Source organism: Pongo abelii, chromosome 1 (assembly GCF_028885655.2).
Source record: "Pongo abelii isolate AG06213 chromosome 1, NHGRI_mPonAbe1-v2.0_pri, whole genome shotgun sequence".
NCBI classification, from domain to species: Eukaryota; Metazoa; Chordata; class Mammalia; order Primates; family Hominidae; genus Pongo; species Pongo abelii.
In genome coordinates, this window is record NC_071985.2 from 39,331,035 (window position 1) to 39,354,762 (window position 23,728).

At 35.3% G+C, this 23,728-nt stretch overlaps 1 protein-coding gene across 9 annotated transcripts in view; it reads right to left on the reverse strand.

Moving 5' to 3' along the window:
* Window positions 1–5,552: 5,552 nt before the first annotated feature.
* Window positions 5,553–23,728, reverse strand: part of SYT14 (synaptotagmin 14) — a 242,746-nt gene continuing 224,570 nt past the window's right edge. For 6 of the 9 annotated variants that reach the window (XM_024255011.3, XM_054521280.2, XM_054521296.2 and 3 more), the window contains 2 exons: window positions 20,380–20,569; window positions 5,553–15,561 (listed from right to left, as the gene is read on the reverse strand). In XM_024255011.3, coding sequence (XP_024110779.1) covers window positions 15,248–15,561; window positions 20,380–20,569 — 504 coding nt within the window. In that variant the 3' untranslated portion in view covers window positions 5,553–15,247. Of the gene's footprint in view, window positions 15,562–16,654; window positions 16,874–20,379; window positions 20,570–23,728 lie in introns of those variants that run through there. The other 3 variants (XM_054521321.2, XM_054521261.2, XM_054521301.2) reach the window with 3 other exon arrangements.

Sequence of the window (23,728 nt, forward strand, 5' to 3'; positions counted from 1 at the left end):
TTCTCAGAATGCTTCCTTTTCAATGTCTCTCTCACTCATCTCATTAAAGAAAAACAAAATTCTCTATTCACATGATCTACGTTACTAGTATTACCTTATATCTAATCACTTATGATTTTAAACATCTGGATTAAAAAAAAACTTCTGGCCAGGTGCAGTGGCTCACACCCATAATCTTAGCACTTTGGGAAGCCGAGGCAGGTGGATCACCTGAGGTCAGGAGTTTGAGACCAGCCTGGCCAACATGCTGAAACCCCGTCTCTACTAAAAATACAAAAATTAGCTGGGCATGGTGGCGGGCACCTGTCATCCCAGCTACTTGGGAGGCTGAGGCAGGAGAATCACTTGAACCCACGAGGCAGAGGTTGCACTGAGCCAAGATTGTGCCACTGCACTCCAGCCTGGGCGACAGAGTGAGACCCCATCTTAAAAAAAAAAAAAAAAGCTTCCAGTGGATCTCTTTCTGATTCTTACCCCTATTAAACTGGCCTTCTGAAAATCACTCTTCTACTCTAAACCTTATGGGGTTAACTATTCAAGTCTAGTCTGGATTCAAGGGATTTGACAATCTGGATTTCATTTGCCCCTCGTGACATTTCTGGTGTCCTTGCCTTAACTCTGGTCACTGCTTGAGTTCTTTCTCTCTTCACCCTACAGATGTGTTCCTCCAACATTCCTATTGCTTCAGTTATGTCTGCAGGTTTGATGCTCAGGTTTTAGTTGTTCCTTTGGCTTTCCACCTATCACTTCATTTCATCCCTTGGGTCACAGTTAAACTCATTTCTTGTAGTTTGATGAAGTTGGAGAGTTAGGCATTTTGAATCTCTCCAAAAGCCTTACAATCTATTCCTAAAATAAGTCCTTCCAGTACTGCTGGCAGGCAGTGTTCTGGAGACTTATCTTGTTCTGATTTTTGCCCTCAACAATTAGGTGTTAGACCTTGCCTTTCCGAATATTGTTTGGAACTTCTGTTTTTTTGCTACAGTGCTATCTAGCATTGTCCTCAGTTACTGTGAGTTTCCTTATCAGTGTATGCTAGTGCTGCAGGGATAAAATAGACCCCAAATGAATAACAGCTCAAATACACAGTGGAAGTTTTTCTTTCTCATGTAACACTCTGAAGATATTACTGGTTGATGGGTGATGACCTCCAAGTAGTGAATCAAGGACCCAGGCTCCTTTCATCTGTGGCTTCACCATCCCTTAGTATATTAGCCATCTTCTGTAACCAGCTAATGCATGGGGAGAGAGACCATGGAGGCACTGGGCCTAGAAATGGTACACACCACTTCCACTCACATTCCAGTTGGCTAGGACTCAGTCACATAGCCACAGATACTTGCAAGAGAGGCTGGGAAATGTAGTCTAGCATGTGTCCAGGAAGAGAACAAAGGTTTAGTTAAATAGCTTACTTTCTCCCTAAGGAAGACCACCTAAAGTCCCATCCAGTTATTGCAGTCTTCTCCAAGTCCTCTATCTCTGGTGATACACTCTCCTTTCCATCAAGTCCAGTGACCTGGGAATTTAAAGATATCTGCCCCTGCAACTTCCACTAAATACATAATGCACAGCAGGAAGAAGATAACTGCCATTAAAAATTCCCATTTGAAAAAGGGAAGAATGAGAAACATAGCAGTCGTTGATTCATAGCAGTGAAACCCCGGCCCCCAATTCTCTCAACAGAGGCAGTTTTTAAATGTTTATTTTTGTTTCCTGTTTTTTTAGAGACAGGGTCTTGCTCCGTCAACCATGCCGGAGTGCAAGAGTGCAGTGATATGATCATAGCTCACTGCAGCTTTGAACTCCTGGGTTCAAGTGATCCTCCCACCTCAACCTCCTGAGTAGCTGGGACTATAGGCGTGTGCCACCACGCCTGACTTATTTATTTATTTATTTATTTATTGGTAGAGATTGGGTCTCCCTTTGTTGGCCAGGCTAGTCTCTAACTCCTGGCATCCCTCTGCCCCACCCTCCCAAAGTGTTGGGATTATAGGCATGAGCTGCCACGCCAGGCCTAGGGGCAGTTTTTTATTTGGCTCCATCTAGTTTCTAAGAGGAACTCTCTTATTCATTATTCTCAGTGGTCCCCTGCTCTGACTTCTGAGGAGTCCGAAGACTGTTACATGCTACGGTTTCATTTGAAGTAGATATTGAGAACTGTTTCCTCCTTGGAGGCCACACAACTTTCATAGCTTGCTTCATGAGGATGAAAGTTTGCCTGGAGTTCCTCTGAAACAGGAGGGAACACTAAAACAATTCTGATACTTGCCATGAGGTTGAGTCCCTGTGTTTGGTTGAGCAGTCTCAATGGGCTTTTCTTATTCAACACTTTTTTCAATTTTCTATCTTAATACTTGGGAATCCAGAAGCAGCAGACTTTTCCAACCCCAAGGCAGTTAATCTCAGGGCTCTTTTCCATTCCCTTCAATCTCTCCGTGAAAGCCACGGAACTCCTGCCTGAGTTTACTGCTTTCTCGTAATACATTTTAGCAAGGAAAATCTCAAACACACCGCTACTCTGGCTCTTTCCATCCATTTCCCCTGAACTACAGTTTCGGTAGTTGCACTAACTACCTTCATTACACAGGCAACTGGTTTATCCGTGCTTTGCCACTGCAAAATACGGCTACAGGTTTCCAGGCTGCTATATCTATTTCCTCACCACTGGCTGCCTGCCTGCTAAGTTAATGTAAAATATTTCAGGTTTTCATTCTCACAGAACTCCATTGGAAGGTATCAATAGTTTTTTAGTTTCGGTTGTTTACAGTAACCAATGTACTCCAAAATAAGTAATGGCTCAAAAATAATAGAAGTTTTTTTTTCCTTATTTATGCTGTCATTCCAAGGCATACATACCTGGTTGTCTGTTTTCTGTGAGGTGACTCAGTGACCCAGAATCTCTCCAACTTGGGGCTTTGCCATTCCTGAAAGCTTTCAGTTTTCTCTGTGTCCAGCCAGTGGAAAGTGAAAGAATGCATGGAAAACACATATTTGATTCCTTTTTTTTTTTTTTTTTTTGAGACAGGAACGCCCTTTGTTGCCTAGGCTGGAGTGCAATGGCACAATCTCGGCTCATTGCAACTTCCACATCCTGGGTTCAAATGATCCTCCTGCCTCAGCCTCCCACGTAACTGGGGCTACAGGTATGTGCCACCATGCCTGGTCATATTTGATTCTTCAAAAGCCTCCTGGGCTGGGCATGGTGGCTCACACCTGTAATCCCAGCACTTTGGGAGGCCAACGCAGGTGGATAGCTTGAGCCCGAGTTCAGGACCAGCCTGGGCACCATAGTGAGACCCTGTCTCTACAAAAAATAAAAATATTAGCCGAGTGTGGTGGCATGCACCTGTAGTTCCAGCTACTGGGGAGGTTGAGGTGGGAGGATTGCTTGAGTTTGGGACATCAAAGCTGTAGTGAGCTGTGATTGTGCCACTGCACCCCAGCCTGGGCAAAAGAGCAAGACTGTCTCAAAAACGAAAACAAAAACAAAAAACCTCCTAGAAACTGGTACACATCATCTCTGGTTGTATTCAGTTGGCTAGAACTCAGTCACATGGCCATGCCTAATCTCAAGGGAAGGCATTAGAAATGTAAGCTAGCCATATGAACAAGAGAAATACATGGGTTCTGGTGAAGAATTGGCAGTTGCTACCACATATTAAAAGTATTCTTTGGAAGGTTTTCCTTTAGATATATTTTCTTTATGCTGAGTAGATGTTTTCATTTTTTCTCTTACTAATCAATATAAGTTTATGAGATCTTCACATAATTTGCCCAATTTATGTGACACTTAATTTCATAAAAATGTGTAGTGTATTGTATTTTTATGATTCATTGTAAATTACTAATAAAATATCCCATATATACCTTTACTGAGAGCATTTATTTTAAAACTGGGAATGACTTTATTTTCAAATGGGAAATATCATGAAATATTTTGATAATCTATGGAAAGAAAAAGTTGACTTAAATATTATTTTGCATATTGGAGATCAAAGGAGTTACAATCAATTTGCAATTAAAATATAATGTTTGGTGAGGTTTTGGTTTAAAAAAGAGAAAAACAAACAAAAAACATATCTTAAATATAGTAACCTGTTATAATGAATAACTACTAAATCCATTTATAACAATAGAAAATGATAATTTCATGATTTGTTAGCAAGAATGCAGATGTGCCAATTTTTTGCTGGAATTTCACTTTATATGAATTGTAATTCTCCGAAAGACCCAAATGAAAATAAATTTTTTCAAAGTATTAAATAATAAATTGTCCCTAAGTAAGATATTGCTTACAATTCAGAAAAAAAAATTTTGTCAACACTCAAGCAAATCTGTTACTTTGGCTTCTTTAACCTTAAATGTCTTTTTTTTTTTTTTTTTTTTTTTTGGAGACAGAGTCTTGCTTTGTCACCCAGGCTGCAGTGCAGTGGTGCGATCTCGGCTCACTGCAACCTCCACCTGCCAGGTTCAAGCGATTCTCCTGCCTCAGCCTCCAGAGTAGCTGGGATTACAGACGTGCGCCACCACACCCAGCTAATTTTTGTATTTTAATTTTTGTATTTTTAGTAGAGATGGGGTTTCACCATGTTGGCCAGGCTGATCTTGAACTCCTGACCTCGTGATCTGCCTGTCTCAGCCTCCCAAAGTACTGGGATTACAAGCACGAGCCACTGCGCCCAGCCTAAATATCTTAATAATAGAAGCTCAAAATGTTTGAGAGCGGGGGAAGAATTCAGCAGTGAGTACTAGGAAAGGATACAAATTCCTTAAATTGTAGTTTGGAGACTACATTATGAACCCATTTATTCTGAGCAGAAGAAGTGTTTCATGTTTTCATTATATTTCAGTAGAGACAACTTTACAAAAAGGAAAAAAAAAAAAAAAACTCCACCAGACCAATTGGGCACTGGCATTCCCCTCTTTAAAAATGTTAACTAAAAAAGGCTCTGGATAATTTATGGAACTAAGGATTCAAAGACAATCAGAGATTAGATGATGCAGCAACTTTAATTTCTTTCAGTTTTAGAGCACCAAACGTTTAAATTCTTTTTCATATGCAAAATAGTACGTAAGTCTGTTGTTATAAATCTTTGTTGCTGGAAGTAAAATGGACAAGGTAATGAAATATGAAAAATATCTAAACTCAAGGTCTTTGGGAAACAATACAACTATCTAATGAAAAAGAATTAAAAATCAACAAACTACTATTGGCAAAGAGAAAATTATTTTGTTAAACAGGATAGCAATACTGATAGGAATGACAACAAATTCACATTAAGTGAAAGAACAAACTAGATAACAGTTCATATTCCAGCTGAAGATACTGAGATCATTTTAAAGCTATTTAGTTTAATTTGTGATTTATATGAACTTTAAAGGAGAATATTTTTAAATGTTTGCATTTGTAAGTCTATTTTCTTTGGAAGCCAGATTTGACTTACAATTAAAGAAAATAATATGACCCAAACCTTTTGAGAGCAATATTTTATAGCACATTTAGATGAGATTCCTTTCAAACCCAAGATCTAAATAACATGTACATATATCCATTTGATATTTCCTCATGTAATTGACATTATTTTATTTTTTGTAACAGTCATATTAACATTTATTTGTCAATGACAAGAATTAGGACTGATGTTTATGTATCATCATCAATGAAGTCAGATGTTTACCCATTCCATGTGAGTACTAAAACGTGAACAGATTTTTTACATAAAAGGTGAAGAAAAATAACTTTTAACCCACACAAAATTTATTCTCTGGAAAATTAAACTGCCATTAAAATTTCATTGGAATAATAATTTTAACTTTTTTTACACTGTTTTCACAGATGTCAGCAATTTCTGTATGTAATACAATTATACAAAAGGAAAAAGGCACCGAGACAATCGGTGTATACATAGTAGAAAAGTCGACATGAGAATAAAATGCAACACATAGCACATTTTCAATTACATGAAAATGATTACATATATGCTCACTCTATAAAACAGACTGCTTCACACACGCATCTGTTTATATTTTTGACCAAAAATGTAAATAAATGTGACAATAATACAACACTGTTGATAACCACACAGACACTTGTTTATATTAATAAGATCCATTAATGGTTTAGAGTCACTAGCAAATATGCTGGAGACAATTCAAGACCAAGGAAAAGGTTAATCAGCAGTGTATTTCTTCAGTTGTTTGATAAGAGTTTTGCTCACGGAGCATTTAAACTTTATCACACTGTTATATCCATTATTAGAAAAATAAGTAAGAAAGCTCTGTAGAAACTATATTATTAAGGAAGCTTCTTGCCTCAAAAAATGAAAGAACTAGGAAGGAAGGAGGGAGGGAGGGAAGGAAGAAAGGAAAGAAAGAAGGAAGAAAGAAGAGTAAGGGAATATTGAATAAAAGATTCCACTAATTGAGCTTTTCCATAAAAATTTCATTATTTTGAGAAATGAAATACAATGCAAGAGTATTGATCAGTGAGGAACCTCATGAGTTTTAGAATAGGTCCCAACATTTATCAAGACCCTTAAAACTCATACAATAACTATTCTTCCTCAAGACTAATTTAACTGAAAACATATTTATACACTTTGTTATTTCAAAATTCTAGTAAAAATCCAGCCAAAGGTTGGCCATCTCTTCCAAACAGCTTTAAAGATTCCTCAAAATTGTTGCCACTATATTATATTCACCACAAAACAAAAGCAATCTCAATAAAATTATACAGAAACATAATAAATCAATTAATTTTATAACGCAAGCTACTACTGGAATTTTTCTCTTGATAAACTTAAAGTAATATTTATAACATCAAAATGTTGTTAGAAGTATCACCATTAATTTCTAGCTCTGCTTCAAACAACTGTTTAAATATGCTTCAATATTAAGAGAGTCAATTTATGTGCAACAGCTACTCTGGTCTCCCCTCACACAACAAATGTCACATAATTACAGAATACTATAAATATTCTCAATATTTATCCAAAAAGACTTCCCAAAACCAAAACAAGCACGATTTCTCCCTTTTCCTCCTCCCCACTCCCCACACTACAAAAAAACCCCAAAAAAACAAACAAAAAAACCAAAAACATAAAAACCAAAAAATCCCCAAACTTCTTATGACTCTATGGTATGTACTTCAGTTTTCTGGGTTTTGAAATCGCCTGGTTACAGCAACATGTGAAATTTTAAAAACCAGGTTTTTAAAAGAAGGCTTCCTGTAAAATTTAAAATAAAAAGAATGTGCAAGCTAGAGGGAGAAGGGAGGAGACCAAAAGGAGAGAATATGACATAATGATCTCAAATCCTCACTTCCAAGAAGCCGGCTTCTACTCCATTAGAATTGCAATGACATTTGGGTATTGAAGTGGTCGTCCTATTTCAGGGTTCTGGGATACTGATCCTTTATGGGCCTTTTCTCCTATTGGTGCTTATGGATTACTTCCATCAACACTAATGGGGGTTAAGAACAGGAATCACTATGAGGACTAACCCCTGAGGGAATAAATGGTTTGATTGTTACTGAAAATTAAACCGTCAGAAGGAGGTTGGCACACTCAGAAACTGATGAGTGAAGTGATGTTAAGAGGTTCACAACCATCCACCTTCAACCAGATGTGAATGGCAAAGAGAAGCAGTAAGTCTCAGAGATAAGGAAAAATTCCTATTTTCTCATTAAACAAAATAGTCATATTTAATATGAACTGCTAGCAATATCTGAATATATAAACAAAGTTTGAAAAATTTTTTCAGTATATAGAGTATTATATTTTATCTATTAATTCATTTTAAACACACCGTCAGGTGAGAGGTCACATGTTAATGTAATAAACAGAAAGATATTATGGTTTTTCTTTTTAAAATAGTCTTGAATATTTAAAAGACAAACTCAAATGTCTAACAGTACAAACTGGATTTACTGATAATCAGAATAATAAAGAGGGTGAAGAAGGGTCCTAATAAGACAATTATAACACAGACTATCAAACTGACATAGAAATAATGTCAAACATCTTGCACAACTACTGCCACCACAGTGACTTTGTTCTTATAATTAATTAGAAATTTTCATGTCATAAACAGTTGAAATTTTACAATAAAATTATGCCAAACCTTTGTTAGACGAATAATCAGTTTCCTTCCTGCTCCCAGCCCACACAACATAATTTTAGGGTACTTCACACTATTCAAGGTAAGTATACAACAACCACCACCACCACGACCACTGAAACAGCAACAACAAACATGCTATGATTAAAGAGTATTATGCTTTGCTCTTTCTGTAGTCCCCAAGAAAGCCTATTTGGTCCTCCCTATGGTCCAGTACAGGTGATTAAGAGAAAAAAGTCAGGGTATCACTTTTTGATAGGTATTATTCAGCTTTGATGAACTAACTCTGGTATCTAGTTTGAGTGTATATGAGTAAGAGTGGGGAAAAAAGGCAGGGAAGAAGAAAGGGAGTATTTTTAAAAAGGCACATACTAGTCTAAACAGGGAGAGAAAAGAGCAATATTTTTACATTCATTTTTTGATAATAAACTAGTAATTCCAGTCTATCAAGTTGATTACCTTAAGATTATATTAACCAGACCTCAGGCTATCACCAAATCAAACATAGTGATACATCAGCAGTCACAAAACAGCCTAATTCAATGACAACATTACTTCACATATTCAAATAAGCTCATTTTTAAGTAGGATAACCACAGATCTTTGTGGGGGAAAAGAAAACTTCAAAATGTAAAATGTGTTAATACAAAATATTACATCAGAGAAGAAAATATGGCTACATTTGAAATGAGGGGAAATGGAAACTCAGATGTACCTTATCCACAGCATTTATTTTGAGAGAAAGAGAAGGTCCTGAGGCTGCTGTATTAACTTGCTATTTGAAACAAAGGATCCTAAGAACAAAACAATCAAGAACTAGAGTTTAGAGCAGCAGTCACAGAATCACTGCTTTTAGAGAAGAATCCAGTACTGCAGTTCATCTGATGTGTGATGACAATGAAGCCATTTAGATGATGATAAAGGGAAGCAAGAAATCTTACTGTATGCAAGAATGCAAAAATGCCAGCACCTATGGCTGCTACTATACATTTGCTCAAAGGTCAGTCTTATTTCATTTAGGATACTGATAGAGAAATTACTTGATAAATACCTCCCCATTCTTCGCTTTATATCCATCATTGTAAAGATAACTTAAAAGGAAATATTTGAACAATGATGGAAAGGAATTTTTGGAAGCCATAAAATCAACATATTTATTATACCAAGAAACACTTTGAAAAATGTATGTTGAATGTGAATGTACAGAAACTCATTATTAAATATTAATTTTTTTCATTAAATATCTTCCTTTTTAAGGAAGCACAAGAAAAAGATGAATAACATTAATCCTAGTCTTAATCTCTCTATTACTATCACTATCACTATCACACTTAAAGGTCTGATCTACAGGCACTGAAACATTTCATGAATACTACTATGTAATACACTTAATATTCTATATCAATAGATCTCAGACAGAATTTCCTGGAGAGCTTAATAAAATGTAGATTACTGGGCTCCCTTCCAGGCCACACGAAGTAGAATGTCTGGAGGTGGAGTTTTGGAATACAGGTTAAATTTTCCTCCCTTCTTTCCCTTCTCCTTCATTCTTTCCCATCTCCTCCTTCCTTCCCTTCTCCTCCTCTCTTCCTCCCTCTCTCCCTCCTTCCTTCCTTTCTACAAGGTCTTGCTCTGTCACCCAGGCTGAAGTGCAGTGGCGCTATCTTGGCTCACTGCAGCCTTGACTTGCCAGGTTCCAGCGATTCTCCCACCTAAGCCTCCTGAGTAGCTGGGACCACAGGCATGCACCACCACGCTCAGCTAATTTTTAAATTTTTGGTAGAGATGGGGTTTCGCTATGTTGCCCAGGCTGGTCTTAAACTCCTGAGCTCAAGTAATCCGCTTACCTCAGCCTCCCAAAGTGTTGGGATTACAGGCATAAGCCACCACGCCTGGCCCAAGTTAAATTTTCAAAATAATTCTTAAGGATACTACAGTTTAGGAACCATTATTTCACATTTTGTTCTTGGAAAGAACGTGTGTCCTCAAGTTTGATGGGAGTCTATCGTGTATTTGTTCTTTAAGACCCAACTCGGGGGTTATCTTCTCCAGGAAGACTTTTTTGAATTCCATGTTGCACTCTTCTACTAAATCCCACGGTACTCTATGCATGCCTCTATCTTTATGCTTCATTATACTAGACTGAAATCATCCCATTCTGTGGCCATCTTCGTACCTTAGAATGTAGGCCCCATGAGGGCAAAGACTTTGACCAATTTATTATCTCTGCATCTGTAGCACTTGGAGCAACAACAAATGGCACATATCTAGTACTCTTAAATATATATTAACTGAAGGGATAAATAAATCCATGCATATCACAAGAGTCATAAAAACTAAGACTCATGTAATAGTGTGACTGGCTTCTTCCACAGGTAATTTAGTTCAATTCAATATTTATTGTCTACCTACTATGAGCAAAAGGGGTACAGAAAGATACTAACAAGGCATTGACTACTTATCTAGGGGGAAGAGAGACATATGTAATAAAAAACTAGCTATAATTCCTGACAAATCTTAACAAAATTGAGAATAAAACATAAATAAATTGCAATGAGAGGACAGAGGAAGACAAATCTTTTGTCTCACCACTGATATGAGTGAGATACGGGCTAGACACAGGTTATGCCCTTCATAGAGTAGTAAGGGGGTCATGTAACAATTAAAACACCTTGGATTCTCAAAAGTGGTCAAGGAGCAGAACTGATTAATATGCTTTTGGAATATAAGTGTAGGCTAAACTGGCAGAATAAATCAATTCCAAATCTTTGCAAATCAAAGTCATCTACAAAATGACACAAAAGTACCACCATTTGTGTCCTGAGAAGAAAAAAAGTTTCTGATCTTCTTTTCTAGTCTTTTCTCTTTCCCCAGCTGTTTTTTCCCCCTTAGTTCTGCCATTCAATCAAGGTGAATGGGATTATTGATAAATATAATGTCCTAAGTATTTTTTTTTTTCAAACAGGGAGGCAAATGCAACATGCATAGCATGGGTTTTAGAGTAATTTACACCTGGGTTCCAATCCCAGTTCTACTACTTACTTACTGAATGACCTTGAGAAAGTCTGCTTAACCTCTTCATGCTGCAGTTTCTTTATCAATAAAATGTTGATAACATTACTTACCTCACAGTATTGTTTTGAGAATCAAGCAAGTAATAAATTATTGTGCTAGATCTTAGTAAATTATAGCTGTTAACTATCACTTTGGAGGGCAGAGACAATGTTTTAAAATAAACATTAGAAAATGCTTTGCTGCATGCTTAAACTTGTATTCAATATTAAATATGGTTAGCAATAATAATACTGACAGCTACCTTCAATGTAGGCCACAGATGAACTGGGGACAGTGAATGGAAACAAAATTAGAAATAAAAACTATCAATGTGAAATAATATAGTGATAACTCAAATAACTATATATATAATAACTGTCTTTGTGAAAAATCTCTGTGAATTGTCTAGTCTATGTAGGCAAATGGCAGTTTTACGCAAATGAATTTGTGTCCTTTCTATTCATAGCTGGATAGGGATCTTGAAAAATATTTGGTGGTGACTACTGTTCTTACTCCGTCAAAAATTTACATCTTCCCATAGCCTATTTTTTCTTTCACCGGAAAGACTATGATATCATTCAGTATCCCCACACATCTTCATATTGACAAACACTCTCAGTTCTTTTACCTCTTTCTCCTATTGGTACTATCTTACTTTGCAGTTATTGATTATGCTTCTGATTCACTTGATAAGTGAAATGAAAATGATGATGGCATCAAGCAAATGATTTAACAAACAGCCCTGGGCATCTTCACTAGGTTGGATGAAACTGCTTTACCAGGCCCTACATTTTAAACATGTGTATATTAACCAGGTAGTTATTTTCTCATTGGGTTTTCTTTTTTTTAAATTGTGGTCCAATTTATTATTCTTGTCAGCAAATACAACATTATTGAGAATTCACTAAATGCACAGTAAGATAATATGCAAATGGATTTCAAACAAAATGTGGATTGTACTGAAGACACAAGAATATACAAGAAAGCTTCTGAAAGATAAGGCAATATTATGCTAAACAAATTCTTTACTGATTTGACATACATTTTGTTTACTGGGCAGCAATAATTATCTTTTGCAGCTCATTTGGGAGAAAAATAAACCCCATAATTCCAGGTTTAGAGGCTCCCATAAATGCCAGTCAATTGCCATATTTGGACTATATCATTTTATTAGAAAACTTAGGGGATTTTAACAGAACTATATGAAAGTGGGTTGTCTTTTTCAGGTTTCTGAGCCAACACCTGCTCCCTACCAGTGGGTCCCTATTTGCTATAATTACTGAGATAGAAGATTTTGCTATTAAGCTTTCATGCAAATTCAAGCACACAAAAAAGCAGTAGTACTGTCCATACATTAGATTCAGTAGAGTGAAGTGGGTCCCCTGAGCCTTATTTAATCCTTTTCTAAAAGAACAGACAACTTTTTGGGAGTAATTACTATAAGTTCTGTCAATCTACAGAAACAAATGTATATTTTGCTGTGTGTGAAGGAGAACAGCAGCAGAAAGCAACCCAAACCAAATATAGTCTCTAGTAAATACATAGAGGAGAAAAATAATCCTAAACTTATGTTTTTCTATTCAGTTATCTGAAAAAGCCAGGGCACCTTTGCCTTTACAAATGAATATACATATACATATTTATGTTGTATGTGTAATGGTGCATGTGTGTATACAGATACATACACTCATATAGATAATTTATAATCTTTGAGGACTTGGCAGCTGGGGTGGAGGTAGGGTCTTTCCAGAAATATTAAAAAACTGTTTATTAATTTTTAAGCCATGAAGGATTTGATACTTAGATAAATCCCTAGGGATGTATCAAATCACACACACAATTCTGGGAATAGTCTGAAAAAAGGCAGATTTAACAAATAACAATTAGTTAGGTCTTTTTCTCACTAAGAGTGAAAGCACCAAGCTGGTCTTACTAATGCGTTTCACTAAGCTCTGTTACAGTTACAAATAAGACTGATAACTCTTTTTATTAGGAAGATAACAGTTGTTAGCAATGCAGTCAGTTGTTTCAAAGTCTAAAAAGATCATTATAGCTTCAAATGCCTAAGTCCAATTTCTCAGTGAAATCTACATCCCCTCTTCAAGTCTCTTTTCATACTGTTGCTGAAAACACTTAAATGAGATATTTTGCCATTTGATTCAGGTTCTAACTCTTACTTGTTTATTTGAAAAATCCTGGAAAAAGCTCATTGATGTAACAATAAAAGATGGATTTTTCCCTTTAATGGAGCCCTGTAACACACATTCTCAAACCTTATGTCATCCAATATAGCATTTGTATTTTTTCTTATAATTCATGTGTATGAATGCATAGAGCTGCCATTTTTTAAACTAAAAAAATTCAGTAGTTCACGGTCTTTTTGGGTTTCTTTTAAGGCCTTTCAGTACAGCCAAGCTGAAGTAATATCTACGCATTGTTTTGTTATTATGGTAATAACAAGTTCTAGTTTACAATAATATATAGTACTTAGTTGGGACTAGAAGCAATGATATACTGCTTTTTAGTAACTGGTAAATAGTATGTTTTTGTCTATTTTAACTAGAAATGAGAAGGAGAAAAAAGAAACTTTTTAATATATATAAAACATACTCTGATAAAGTATATTCATAAAATGATAGGTAAGAAGCAAAATTAAAAAGAAAACAGCTTATAATATTCCTGATTAGAGTTCCTAAATATAAAAACAAATGAAAGTGCCTTGCCATTAAAAAGTTAGCACATTATACAACTTTTACTACTTCAGAGGAAATAAAGATCTTGCGACACTGTTCTGAGGAATCTTTACATTTATAAAAATCGAAGGCTTAATTTTACAAATACAACTTTCAAGCTGTATGAGCAAATTTAACTTACATGAAAGGCACAAGATGACATCACGTTGAAGAACTTTATCTGTAAATTTCATAAAGTCTAGTCACAAGTTACTAGAAACTTCATAAGGAATCTCATAACTGTTTTTAACATGATGTTCCAATTCAAACTGAGAACTGGATAGTCTTCATATCACAAATATAAATTGAAGTAAGAGTGAAGATTTAGAGAGAGAACAGTTTCTTATTTTGGATGCTATTTGCTTTATGCAGTGTTGGTTACTAAATACTCAGAGCAGAAAATTAAAATTGAATTGTTTTCCATTTTCAACAGCTTATTTACTGTATTTTCAGTTTGTAAAAAATGTATTTTCACACTACTGCAATTTTGAAGAGTCAATCACTGAAATAAATTTTAAAGTAAAGTCCTGCTCTATTAGCTTCCTACATTGGAATACAAGAATACAGGAAGTGCTTTCAACAGAAAGTTACGTAGTTCTACAGTACAACCTGTCTAGAAGACTTGCAAGGGACCAGTACAGTGACTTGGTCTCTTTGGATCAGGCAAAAGCGGAGGCAAATGAAAAATGAACTTTTAAAAAAATAACATATTAAAAAAATTCCTGTATGAAAATGAATACTTGTTTGCACTTAGATTTAGTGCTTTTGAGAGGAACTGAGGCACAATGAAACTAAGTGCACAAAGGGAACATGCCTGAAATAAAACAATTTTCAATGTGACTGAAACCCTTCAGCATTAGATATGACTTATGATAGAGTTGGAGAACTACCTTTTCATATTAAAGAACATTACAAACACCAGGGACTGGCCAGTCAAACTATGTTTTGTAAATAATATATAGGGTGATATTAAAATTGTATTGTAACTAAAATTCTGGTTTTTAAAATCACTTATAATTTTGATTTTTCATAAAATGACTGGCTCTTTTGCTAAATTAAAATTAACTTCAATCAAAAACATCTTATTAAATTTCTGGAGGACTGTTAGTTTAGCAATGATAATGTACGTTTCTCAGTTTCCTAAACAAGCTCTACTAGATACACATATTTTCTTCATTTATGTCAGTATGAGATGTTCTTTCCATAGAACTTAAAACATTTTGGTAGAAGGTTGAATACGATTCTTCAAAGAACAGCTCTTCTAATGGTGACTTGGTAGAAACAGTAATGTTGGAATTGGAAATATGCTGCCTTTGATGGTAACTGCTTGCTTATTCTATTCATCATGACTCTAGCAACGCATGCCATCTACATACTTGCTGTCCTTTTGACTCTTTCATTTCAGTCCAGTGATTGAGTTCTTCTTCTCCAGAGCTATTGAGACCTAAAGAAATCCAGCCTATCATCTCTTTTCTTTTCATGCTGCGTTTGTTATACACAGACAGTATTAGCGTCACATCAGAAAGCTGAAATAGGGCCACTTGAAAAACAAAAGTTTCCTTGTATACTGGATTTGGCTGCCCTCTGCGGATGGATGTCTTGCATTTGGACATCTCTTGACCCATGGAATTCAGTAGAGTTAACTTAACATATGTATCTAAAGAAGAAAAAGACAACGTATCACAAATATCATTTGAAACAAACTCAAAACAATTTGCTTATAGGCTAAGAAAATTAAGTATTTATACTTTATAAGGATATGGTGTATACCATGTTTAATGGACATTCAACCAATTCCATTTTGATGTAGATGCTTATAATATGTGACAAATACGGAGAATGCTAAATAGGCCAAAAATATTTTGGTAGTAATAATATTTTAATCTTACTATTTCTATGTAATAGTTAGAATTTAAAGGTATACCTCATAATCCTTCCTCCACCCTCCCACCCCATCCTTGACCTCCCACTACCCTCCCCTGCCCGTTCCCATTCCCATTTAGCTTCACTAAGCAGGACATCATAGCATTAATAAACACTTAGCAAGCTCAATTAGCCACAACACTGTAAAGCATTCCACTGTTTTCAGAGAATAAGAATAAACAAACAAATAGAAATGAAGGCAAATGGTGAAGAGAAAAGAGGAAGACAAGAATGCAAAGATGACATCAAAACAGCTTAGGATGAAATGTCAAAAAAAATCTCTGCATGGATGTGGTTTTTAAATATACTTTAAAAACATTTAAGGGCAAAAATGAAGCCAAATGCATTAAAGGGTCAAAGTTTAGCAAACCAAGTAAAACTTTCTCCTGGTTTCATGCAAGAGTACATTTAATGTGCTTTCAGGATAGTTAAAATACTATAGGATTGTTTTTTGGCATAAATTTAATGTAAACTTTTAAGAATGATATCTGAACTACTGTTATGAATTACAAAAAAAACTGATGTGATGTTTAGTGTACGAAGTGAAACATAACAGTTCATTGCCTGATTATTTGGGAGACAAATCCTTTCTTTATAAGACTGTGTTTTCAAGGTTTTTAGACTCATGCAAATGATCTTCAGCATGTTGATCCATCATGTGTACTTCATATCAAAATTTCAATTAATTTTAAAGAAAATTGCAATATTTATCAGGAAATATCTATTTCTGTTGTATGAATCAAAGTACAAATGAATGAAAAAATAAAAATTTTTATTTTAAAAAGTTTTGCTTATTTCATATATGCTCTGAATACCATCATCCATAATCAGAGATAAATTCTAAGTTAGTTTTATTTAAAGTACCACAGATAATAAATGTGCATTGTTTTGGAAACCAACATGTTGGACAGCTTCACTGCTGGCAAGTTTTAGGGTATTTTGGTTTTGCATGAAAAGACAACATCCAATTAGCCTCTACAGGAACTCACCTCGGATTATATAAACCTGTCCACCTATCAAGTGTTTTAGACAACAGAACAGTCCATCTGACAACAGGGGGTGGAAAGCAGTAAAAGAAATAATGACCAGATGTCAATCGTTGGGTGAAAGAGGGTCAAAGGTTAGAATTAAAGAGGAAACACTGTTCACTGGAGTGGAAGAACACAAAACTTTAGCATTTTAATTCAGATAGAGGATTGAACAAAAAGGATGTTGGGTAAATTTAATGGGATGAGAATTTTTAAGGTTACTGTGTAATCTTAAACAAAAATTATACTTTTTTAAAGGGGGACATCTTTTTAATGATATCCTCTTGGTCTAAAGCACATTGAACATAGAATCATGCATATTATCAGACTATAAAAGACTGAATAAGTAATTATAAAGATCATTAGAATTATTATTATGCTTACTATTATTGCTAAATTTAAAATGTATCAATTTAATATTTCAAATACTTTTATTACTCCCAATATATATAAATTAATTATGCAAAACAAAATAGGACTATTGAACTTTTTGCTCTTGAATATTGCTCTTTCTTTGGAAAAATGGGGATTATTCAGTCTATAACATAGTTCAAAGCTTAGAACCTAGGTATATATGAGGGGCTATAATCTTATATAATATATACTGTTTAGGACAAACTGATAAAACTGTTTTACCTTTTACTTTATAAATATTTCACTTTCATAAAATTACTTTAAATTGACTTATACTTACTTTCTAGTTACCTCCCACCTAACACCATGAATTATCCTTATACTGAAGATCTAATGGTAAAATAATGGCAATTGCTATACCTATTCTGTAACCTGAAACATTGACTCTGTGTTGCGGATGTTAATCTTTTGTCATCTGTTTATTATCCAACCCTGCGCTTGGCCAGACCTCCCTTTTAGTTGTGATCCTTGTTGCTCTGTTTCTATCAGAGTGACTACAGTAAGGATAGAAAGGCAAACGTATCATTTCATTCTATTTTTTAGCATCTCCAGCTAAATATTTGTCAAAAAAATAGTAAATTATTAGCTAAAGCACAAGTGGCAAACTGATAACTGGGGGCTCAATGTGACCCTAAACAATGCTCTATGTATCCGGCACAGTGCTAACAATCTGTGAATCTGAAAGTCTTCTGGCAGGGTGTGCACTCTCGTGTTTGTCACAGGCCTCACCATCTCCCCATCTTTCACCTATGAGTTTTACTAATTTCAGTTATCCTCCAGGCCTTTTGAGTTTGCATTCCAAGTCTATACTAATGAAGATGATCAAGTCACACTACCAAATCTGTTTATTCTAGAAATTGCTTCTTTTCTCCCACTCAATTTCTCCTTCTGAAATGAGAAAGGGAACAATAATAATTCCATCCTTCTTTTATGCACCTTTATCTGATTTGAGTCTCACACTTACCCTGTGAGAGACATGACCTTAATTTTACCTATAATGAAACAGACTTAGGGGAGTGAGGTCAACTGCCCAAGGGTAGAAATATGAATTTAAGCCTTCAGACTTTTAATTCAGGGATAGACACCTTCTATGATACATGTAAGAAGCAAGCTTTCCAATATTATTTGGGGCAAACCCAATATATTATAATAACTTTTTACTTCCATTGAATAAATAATTTTTACGACAACTAGAAAGAGATAAATTCAAGGATAAAAAAAGTTACCCCTCCTTTATTTTTTAATTTTAATTAATTAATATTATTATTTATTTTTATTTTTTTAGACGGAGTCTTGCTCTGTCACCAGGCTGAAGTGCAGTGGCACAATCTCAGCTCACTGCAACCTCCGCCATCTGGGTTCAAGCGATTCTCTTGCCTCAGTCTCCCAAGTAGCTGGGATTACAGGCACATGCCACCATGCCCAACTAATTTTTTGTATTTTAGTAGAGATGGGGTTTCACCATGTTGGCCAAGATGGTCTCGATCTCCTGACCTTGTGATCCACCCGCCTCGGCCTCCTAAAGTGCTGGGATTACAGGCCCTCGTGAGCCACCGCACCTGGCCAATTTTTTTTTTTTTTTTTTAAAGACAGGGTCTTGCTCTGTCACCCAGGCTGGAGTGCGGTGGTGCAATCTTGGCTCACTGCAGCCTTGATGTGCCAGGCTCAAACGATCCTTCCACCTCACCCTCCTGAGTAGCTGGCACTACAGGCTCAAGCCACCACACCTGACTAATTTTTTAATTTTTTGTAGAGTCAGGGTCTCACTTTGTTGCCCAGGCTGGTCTTGAAATCCTGGGCTCAAGTGATCCTCCCGCCTCGACCTCCTAAAGTGCTGGAATTACAGGCGTGAGGTACTGTGCCTGGCCCCCCTCCTATAATAATTAACTTGCTTCTTGGAATAAAACATGGCATTAAGTAAGTCTGTGAGAATTCTTTAAGAAAATTTAAAGTGGCATTATTATTTCAGATTTCATTTCAAATTTTTAGTTTACGGCATTAACAGCTTTAATTTTAGGTAAGTATAAAGAAGCTGGGCCAGGCGTGGTGGCTCACGCCTATAATCCCAGCACTTTGGGAGGCCAAAGTGGATGGATCACCTGAGGTCAGGAGCTTGAGACCAGCTTGATCAACATGGTGAAACCCTGCCTCTACTAAAAATACAAAATAATAGCTAGGTGTGGTGGTGGGTGCCTGTAGTCCCAGCTACTCAGGAGGCTGAGGAAGGAGAATCGCTTGAACCTGGAGGCGGAGGTTGCAGTGAGCCAAGATCATGCCATTGCACTCCAGCCTGGGCGATAAGAACAGAACCGTCTCCAAAAAAAAAAAAAAAAAAAAGAAGCTGCCACTTTCCCAGTTTACCTCTTTTAGGTACCAACATTTCAGAGGCATATTGGATGACAATTTCACTATCCTTCCATAACCTACCCTGGTCCTGTTGAACTGGGAGAGAGATCCAGAGACAGAAGAGTAACAGGCATAACACGCATATAGTCAGGGAAGAGGTATGCTATCTAGCTTTCCCTTCTTAGCATCCAGGGTAAACAGCAAACTGTTCCTTCTTCTGTTTGTCCTGGTAAGAGCAAAGCCCATTCCATCTAAGAAAAGTCTCTGCTGGCAGTACTGGGTTATAATTTTAAAGGAGAAAAAAAAAAGTGAAGTAATAGTTTCTTCTTAAATCGTTAAGGGAGAAAGAAGGAAAATATAGAAGTAAATAAAATAGTTCATAGTACTGCATGCAGATAGAAAACACATTACTCTTCAGTTAACAACAATAGCTATATACATTCCTGTTCATATTTGTGAACATTACTCACTTTTAAAGGCCCTGTAACCTTTTCTGGCATTAAAAGATAATGGCTATGATAGAGATAATTTATTTTGCAGACACTATGAAAAATTAAAAGTTGTCACTTTACTATGAATACTTTGAATTTCAAATTTTTCTACTTCCCAAATGACTGGAAATAGAAAACATGAAACAGATTAGCTGATGATTACACCATTTCATTTTGATTGGTTAAGACTAAATGATAGGATTGAACTCCCTAATACTGAGAGTCCCAAAAGTGCAGAAAACATTAGAATTAAAAAAATTATTTTTCACTCACTGGGTGGTCTGTTTGCTGCCAAATTTTTGAAGTGGCTGCCTTTTATCACTTCTGCTGATAGTCTTCCGGTTGTGGCATTATAAAGCAGGCCAATAAGAATTTCTGGAACTGAGCCATGTTCAAGAGACTGACATGAGGATGTACTTTCACTACACGACATTTCTGACACGCTCATTTGGGAGTCACAGCCCTGTAATCAATAATAAAATTTTTATAGTATTTTGCAAGAGAGATATATTAAGAGATATATTGTTATGCCACGTTTATTTGGATTAGGTAGGTAAATCACAATAAAGATGAGTTGCAAACCAAACACCAGGTTAGAATTATTGTCCTTAGCATATTTTAGCCCCTGGATTTCTTTTCATTACGTAAAAGCCAAAGAAGTAATAGGAAATGAGAAGATTTCATAAATCCCTGCATATTTATAAAGAAATCAGAGAAATGTTGCTTAAACTTATAGATGCTAATAAACTGTTTTTTGAATATGAGAAATTATTGTTTAAAGACTATCAACCTTAAAAGACTGACAAAGATTTAGACTCAATACATCAAATGTCCTAACTGTGCCTTTAAATAAACAAAACAAAACTACCTGCTATTTATAAGCCAACATCTAAAACACAGAGATAGAGAAAAGTTGAAAAATATGGGAAAAGTTAATCATGTAAAAATCAAACAAATTGATGTAGTTACATTAGTATCAGTCAGGGTTGGCTTTAAGGCAATAATCACCACTAGAGATGAAGAAGTATACAAAATGATGATAAAACATTGAAATTACTAAAAAGTAAAATAATCCCAAATTTGGATGCATTTAATAACATGGACTCAAAATATAGAAAGCAAAAATGGCCAGAACTAGAAAGAGAAACACAGACATCCATAATCACTGGGTACATAAGCACACTTCCCTCATTAACTGACCAAATTCAGTAACTGACTAAATTCAGTAACTGACCAAATGGGCGGACAAATAAGTACCATATGGATGTAGAAGATTTGAATATCACATTAAGCAAAATTGACCTAATGGTCATATGCAGAATATTATACCTAGTAAGTACAAAATAAAATTTTCCCAAGTACACAGAATTTTTAAATTAAAGCAAATAATAATTTCAAATGATGAAAATTATTCATAATGTTTTTTGATTGATTAGAAAACCAAACTCTGTTCTAGAGGAGAATAAAATATCTATATTTTTTGGAAATTAAAGGTATACTTTTAGTAACCTATAGGTAACTAAACGATAATAAAAATAAATGATTTGAAAGACTAATAAAATGAATAAATTTCTGGAGAGTCCAATTAAGAAAAAAGGGACAAATGACAATGATCAGGAATGAAAAAGAAGACATCACTACATATTCTACAGACCATGAAAAAATAATAGGATAGGGTACTAGAAGAAAGTTGAAATTTGAATGAAATATGCCAGCGATCTCCAACCTTTTTGGCACCAGCGACCAGTTTCCTGGAAGACAATTTTTCCATGGACAGGGTGTAGAGGGTAATCTAATGCTGCCACTGATCTGACAGGAGGCCGAGCTCAGGCTGTAATGTTCGCTAGCCCACTGCTGCTCACCTCCTGCTGTGCGGTGCCCATTCCTAACAGGCCATGGACTGGTACTGGTCTGCGGCCTGGGGGTTGGAGACCTCTGAAATAGACATCTTTCTAGAAAGTTATTACCAACCAGAAGAGATGCTGGAAGACTGTTCAGAAACAGTCTTACTAAAGAAATTGAATTTGTAATTAAAAGCCTTTCCAAAATACACATACAAAACAAAAATAAGAAACTTTGGCCTAGATGGCTTCACTAGTGAATTCTAATTAATAATGCTAGTTTTACACAAACTCTTTCAGATATTAGAGAAAGAGAAACCACTCCTCAACTTCCTTTAAGAATTTAGCAAAATATTAAAACCAAAATCTAATAAGGGCATTATAAAAAAGAAAAATTACAAGATTTTCTCATTCATAAATCTAGATGAAAAAATCCTAAATATACTATTAGCAAACCAAATCTAGCAACATGCAACATCATACTTAATAGCAAAAAATGTTAATGTTTCCCCTTTGAAATTGCCAACTATTACTACTTTTAGTCAACACTGTAGTGGAGATACCAGCTAGTGAAGATCCTAGCCTTACTAAAGACAATAAAATGAAATAAAAAGTATAATGATTTGGAAGGGGACTAGATTTTTTTAAAAAAAGCCCTTATATGCAGATTACATAATTATGTACACAGGAACAAATCTACAGATGAACTGCAGTTGTATACAGAGGTAAAATTTAGAAATCCATACATTACTATAAATCAGAAGCAAATAGAAAATAAAATTTATTAAAATATCATTTATTATGGCATTTAAATATAAAATATGTGGGAATAAATGTAACAAATGATATGCAAGTCCTCTATACAGAAAACTATGAACATTATTGAGAGAAACCAAAAAGTACTATATAAACTGTTACTGTATTAGAAAGCTCAACTTTGTAACATTCTCTCCAAATTAATCAATAGATTAAATTCAATTCCAATAAAAATATCGGCAGGTTTCTTTGAACTGTTTGACTTCATTAGTAATCAGGGGAATGGAAATGAAAACTACGAGGTAACACTACACAACAAACAGATGAGCTAAAAGAATACCAAGTGTGGTGAGGACAAAGCACTGGGAACTATCATATATCATAGTTCTCTTGTAGAAATGTGAAGTGATACCAATGTTTTAAATGTTATAAATACACATACCCTATGATCTGGCAGTTCCACTCCTACATATATACACATCAGAAATAAGTGCAGTGTTTATCAAGAGACATATGAAAGAATGTCCATAGCAGCATTATTCATATTGGATCCAATAGAATGGATAATTTGTACTGAGTTCATGCAATGGCATACTATACAGCAATGAAAACCAATTATAACTACATTTACAAATGTGATTTTAAGTAAAACATGTTGGGCCCAAAAGGATACCTAGCTGCATAATTCCATTTATGTAAAGTAACAAAAACAAACAAAAAATCAAACAACCCAAAAACCAAAACCTCAAACCAAGCAGAGCTAAACCATTATGTTCCCGATGTATTAATAGGTGGTAACATTATAAAGAAAAGCAAAAAAGTAATTCACATAAAGTAAAAATTGTAGTTAACTCTGGAGGTGGGAGAGAAGAAGGGTGATTGGGAAGGGCAGGATGGGAGTTTCTGGGGTTACTGAGACAATGTTTCATTCCTTGACCTGGATGGTAATTACATGGGTTTTGCTTTGTGATAAATGGGTTGCACACTTGCATTTTTTACCCTTTTCTACTGTGTGTTGGGTTTTG